General features: G+C 49.1%; 1 protein-coding gene across 1 annotated transcript in view; it reads left to right on the top strand.

Annotated features, from left to right (window-relative positions):
- The window catches only part of Wipi1 (WD repeat domain, phosphoinositide interacting 1), a 32,543-nt gene that overhangs the window by 6,395 nt on the left and 20,449 nt on the right, over positions 1-5,699 (top strand). Inside the window, exon 4 of the mRNA XM_004630049.2 lies at positions 4,845-4,941. Coding sequence (XP_004630106.1) covers positions 4,845-4,941 — 97 coding nt within the window. The remainder of the gene's footprint in view (positions 1-4,844; positions 4,942-5,699) is intronic.

Below are 5,699 nucleotides of genomic sequence, written 5' to 3'. Positions count from 1 at the left end.
CACACACACACACACACACACACACAAAGCTAGTAACTTGACTTTTGATTTAACATGTGTGTCTGCTTCCCTGGGCATAGTGTAAACAGCATCCACTCCATTTTGTTCATTTTGTCAGTGGTGAATTTGCCTTGGTTCTTCAGCCTGCATTCTCTCCCCAGTGTCAGCCATGTGACCTCTGCCCCTGGGTAGGGTGCTAACTAGGTACCAGTAGGGACAGCTTCGAACTCAGGCTCGGGTGTGTCCCTTGAGCCTCCACAGGGTCACCTGAACACGTTCCCAGTGATACAAGCACAGCTGTCCCACGCCACCCAATGTAACAGTCGAGCATGTGCCACCAGTGGTTCAGCACTGCCCCGTGGGGCGACAGGCAAGGGATGGGTGCACTGTCAGTATGAGACCAGAAGAACGAGCCCCCTGACCTTGGCCGGCCGAGACAGGGGCATTCCTTGGGGTTCATGGCTCTGCCTCCGAAAAGCAGACACCTGAGGGTGAGCGTGGTCCACCTGCAGTAGCTCTGAAGGCAGGTGGCACAATTGCTCTTTTGTCATCTATATGGACTTTCCTGGAAGCTCAGCTGTGAGTATTCTGGGGTTTTTTGTTTGTTTGTTTGTTTGTTTGTTTTTTGTTTTTTTGGTTCCAGGGATTGAACTCAGGACCCTGCGCTTGCCAGGCAGGTGCTACTGAGCTATCTCCCTGGCCTCAGCTGTGAGTTCTTATGCTTCCATTTTTCTTTTTTTCCAGCTAACCCCTAAAGAAGTTTTATTGTAGCATTTTCTTTGTTGAAGGAAGGATTCCTCTTATCTTAAACATTGAATATATGCAGTCCATTAGCTTTGAAAATATAAGCTCTTGTGAAATAAGTGTTTGAGGCATCAGCAGATCTCCCCTGCGGCTACTGAATTTTACATCTTATGAGAGCAGAGGCCGGGGCAGTTTTGCTTAGTATTTTAAGACTTGGTGGGAAAATGGTCAGAAGTGTCTGTTTCCTGGCTCTTGTATAAATAAACAAAAAGCTTTTTGTGAGCATCCAGAGATCTCTGTTCAGTTAAGCATTCTCAGGAAGGCAGAGGTAGTTGCACCCACTGAAGACTTAGTTTCTTTGTACCTAAGCTATTAAGTACTAATGGGGGGCGGGGTACTAGGAATCAAACTCAGGACCTTCAGCTGGCCAGCCAGGCACTGCGCCGCTGCGCTACCACCCCAGCACCCCTGATTATTGTTTTTGTACAGGGAAACACAGTGCTTCCTTGAATTTCAGGGAAGGAAGAGATTGCTGCTTGGAGCCCGTCTGCTGTTTAGACTGAAGCGCCACTTCAGTTCTTAGAAAGTAGGGTGGTAGAAAACTGGCCAGTGAATGAAAGCGTGGGGACTTCTCAGCGAGGAGTAGCCAGCATAAGAAAGAAGCGAAGTCTGTGTTCTTGTCACGAGAGGGGAAGGCGGTTGGAGAGTGTTCTACACAAACGCTTTTGAACAGAATTATCTGCTCAAATCCTTTCTCTGAGATGTGTTGGTAGCACATTAACTTTTGTCAGAGACGTTTTTATTTTGGGACCCCATCGTAGTCAATATATGAAGGTTAAATGTCTTTTTCTCACTCCTCATTATCTTTTTGAGACTGTTTAGTGAAATATTCTTTAAAGATGAGAACGCAGAATGATACCCGTTGAGCTTACCTGTGTGCTTTCTCAGGAGCCTTCACGTGTGGGGCACTGTTGACCTGTGGTGCCAGCCGCTTCTCAGCGGGACACTCACGAGCCTGAGGGTCCCGCACCCCGTCTTCAGGGGGATGCCATGCGCTGCTTGGCAGTAGCCAAGCTAGCGGGAGGCCAGATCTGACTGGCCTCAAAAAATTACTTGAGGCTGATCTGGAAAGTGCAGATACTTTTTCAGATAGGAAAAAAAATTACAGATTTATGTAAATAATGGTTGTAAGCAACCCAAATCTCTACTTTTTTTTTTTTTTTTTTCCTTTTTCTAAATGTATTTAGTACAGGGTCTACAGAGTGTTACTATGTAGATTGGATTATGTAATGATCCTCCTGTTTTCAGCCTCCCAAGCACTGGGATTACAGGCACGCGCCACCACACCCAGTCTCAGTTGCCCTCTCAGTGCACCCCCGGGGGTGGGGCGGGCACAGCACACCGGGGATCAAACCCCGGTTCCTGAGCTCTGCCTAAGCAGGTGCTTTAGTCCACTGAGCTATCTGGCTAGCTCTCCAAATCTCTATTTTCTGCTGAATAATACAAAAAGGAAAAATCTTTAGGAACAGTATCATGTTTCGTTTTTACTTGCTGTGATATTCCTTGTATTTAACTGTGAACTGTATCTTATGAGATAAGGACGATAAGGCAGATGTATTTAAGATATACAAAGTTCACTGTCCTTTGGCCTTTGCATTTTGCCTGGGCTGATGCCACGGAGGCTACATCTGTGGTGCTCCCAGCAGACTTGCTATATTTTTTGAATTGCTGCAGAGGAGTACTACTTATAAAACTAAGAAAGGGGAGGAAATCAAGATGACCGACAATGGGCTGTATTAGAGGCAAGGCCATGGCTCTGGTGCAGATGGATTAAAAAAGCAGCTACCGCTGGGCATGGGGGAACAGCCCCCTAATCTCTCTACTCTAGGAGGCTGAGGCAGGAGGATGAGAAGTTTGAGTGTTGCTTGGCAACACAGCAAGACCTTGTCTCAAAATAAAAGGAGGTGGGGTTGTAAAGTGTGAAGTGTCATGGATGGATGGATGGATGGATGGATGGATGGATGGATAGACAGGCAGGCAGGCAGGCAGGCAGGCAGGCAGGCAGGCAGGCAGGCAGGCAGGCAGCACAGGCAGTTACCAGTCTTTGCTCATTCTAGAAGCATGCTTTAACATGAAACAAGATGCAGTGGTTCCTTGTTCCTTTCCAGTGCTTTCTTTCTCTGCCCCTCCCTTTTAATTCCCTTCTACAGCCAGCATGGGGGGTGCCTGGAAATCCAGCTGAGTGGGCCCCAGAGGGGCTGACACTGTTAGAGTGGACAGCAGACAGTGTAGATCAGATCAGCTGAGCTCAGGGTTCACGCAGGCGCCCTGCTGCTGTGGGGACTGGGCGCAGGGCTGGGAGGGGAGCTGGGGGGTGCAGAAGCCCCGAGCAGAAACAGGCATGGAAGCCGGCTGTCCCAATGATGGTGCATGCTGCAGGCCATCAAAGTGGCCAGCAAGTTAGAGGATCCACACTGTACAGAGAAACTGGTGTTTGTCATCAGCCTTGAGATTCTGTTAGGTCTTTGTTTGAACCTCTAAACACTCAGTCTCAGACCTGTGGCACAGTAGAAACAAGCCTTCCCTGGAGGGAAACCTGCCACCTATTTTGTAATACTGCAGGTAGTTTCTCTCATAGCCGGTCTTCCTGGGCTTCAGAGGCTCTGACGCAAGCATTGGCTCCCCAACCTTGTGTTCAGCATAGTCGTTTGCAGTGTGCGGTTAAAGATGTCCCCAGCTGGAATCTCTGCAGACCAGGGCGTGGCTCCTGGGCGATTCTGGGGCTCATCCAAGTCTGGGAAGCAGGACCCCGAAGGAGCCCTGTCAGGCCTGTGCGGGGCTGCAGCAGCTGCTCGGGGTGTGGAAAGCGTGGTCTGAGCACCACAGCCTTCCCTGCACCTCCTAACCAGTCCTAGCTGGGCTTGGGCTGGACTCCGCCTTCCGTTCCTGAAATCACAGGGCACCACCCGGCAGAGAGGCATCTGCAGCCACTGGGGTGGAGGAGCACCAAGAGGGGAGCCGGGAGGGGACAGGGCCCTTTGACTTTGATGGCGTCAGCATGAGGGCGTCACCAGCCTCCCTCACCAGGGCGTTGGGGGTGGCACAGCAGCGGGTCTGGAGGAAGGTTTGGAGTGAAGGCAAAGCTGGGCACTAACGTCTAATTATCCCTCATGTAAAAATACATGGAACCAGAAAGATACGAGACCGCAGGGTCTTTCAGATTTTGGAATATTTGTATAGACTTTGCTGGTTGAGCATTCCTAACCTGAAAATCCAAAATCTGAACATTTTTTAAGTACTGATGCTCAAATTCAGGCAGGTCGTTTTGAAAGTTTGGATCAGGGAGGTTAAATCTGTATTTGGAGAGGGGTCACACCTGAGAGGCGGTGATACAGAGAAGCCCATGTTTGTCTGAGGGAGGCCTTTGTTACCAGCACCGAAAGACACCTTGTCAGGCCAGCGTGCTAGCTCAGCGGACTGAAGCGCCTGCTTAGGCAGAGCGCAGTGGCCAGGGTTTGTTCCGCCGGCCCACCCCCTCCTCAGTGGCGCCCTGAGACAGCAATTGAGACTGGGCGTGGTGGCGCGCACCTGTAATGTCAGCGCTTGGGAAGCTGAAAAGAGGAGAATCACCATGAGTCCGATGTACGTACTGGTACCCTGTAGACCTGAACTAAAATACAGAAAACAAACAAACAAATAGAAAGACCCCTTGTCAAATGGAAGTAAGAACCAAAGAGTGACCTCAGAGTATCTTAAATGAAAAAGAGAATATGACCAGGTGTTCGGAAATCCCTGCTCTAAGTGAGAGAAGTCCCAGAGGATAGGGGAGGGAGGGAAGGAGGAGAGAGAGTGAGGGGGAAGGAGGAGGAGGAGGAGGAGGAAGAGGAGGAGGAGGCTGAAGATCTTGTGTTTTAAAATTCTGTTCTAACGAACAGTGATGCATGTGCCCATGTCCGTAAATAGCCTGGCCTTCAAAGACGGCATCGGAGCCCTCCTCTTTAGCTGTAAGACCAACTTTGGACTCCATGGAGGATGGCGTCTCGGGGTGGAGCCCTTGTCCCAGAGTCCGTGCAGGGGACTTAGGATCTTTGTGATTGCAGAGGTTGCTGGTTTGCCTGGAAGAGTCCATTTATATCCACAACATTAAGGATATGAAGCTGCTGAAGACCCTCCTGGACATCCCTGCAAACCCGACAGGTGAGCTTCCCTGACAGAACCAGGCCCCACATCTTGCAGCCAGGCACCCCTCTCTTAGGTGTCATTTCTGACCGGACTGAAGGCCACACATGGTGTGTGCACTCTGTGGGCTTCACAGAATCCACCACAACGTTTTCATGGTGGCAGGCTCAAGTGCTGTGAGGCTGTGGGTTCTCCAGGAGGACTGAGTGGTCTTTGTCACAGCCCGTGTTAGCAAGTGGGCTGAGGCGTGTAGGATATCTGCCTAGGAGACTGCGTGCGTCGGAAGTGGGAGGTATTACCCTGACTCTTTTTTGTAGTTGTTTAGAATGAAGTAGATGTGATAATTATAAGCAAGTTTTGACTTGGTGTGTCTGCATGGCTGGGCCAAAAATACTGTGAACCATGAAGAATGTGTTTTATTACATTACAAAGAAATATCTCTCCTTGAATGATATGCTGGAGTGTGGGACTAAGGTCTCCTCAAGAGTTAGCACTATTTAATATGTGTCTGGTTTTTTAAAATAGCAATAGTTTGAATTTGCTGGATTGAAATAACGGATGATAGTTCATGAAATTCATTGAGCTAAAAACCACTGGGAATGAACCTTTTCCTGCGACAGGGAAGAGGGAATCATTGAGTGAGAGCCAGGTATCTATCTATGCTTCAGTTAATATTTATAAACTGTATTGCAAGTTGGTGTCATTAAATGGCGCCTTCTATTTACCATAGCTTCTGAACTCCTTGGCTTTCATGAATTTCAAGGTTTCTACGGCTC

Source organism: Octodon degus, unplaced genomic scaffold (genome assembly GCF_000260255.1).
Source record: "Octodon degus isolate 3935 unplaced genomic scaffold, OctDeg1.0 scaffold00033, whole genome shotgun sequence".
Taxonomy (NCBI): Eukaryota; Metazoa; Chordata; class Mammalia; order Rodentia; family Octodontidae; genus Octodon; species Octodon degus.
This window is presented reverse-complemented; position numbering and strand designations above follow the sequence as displayed.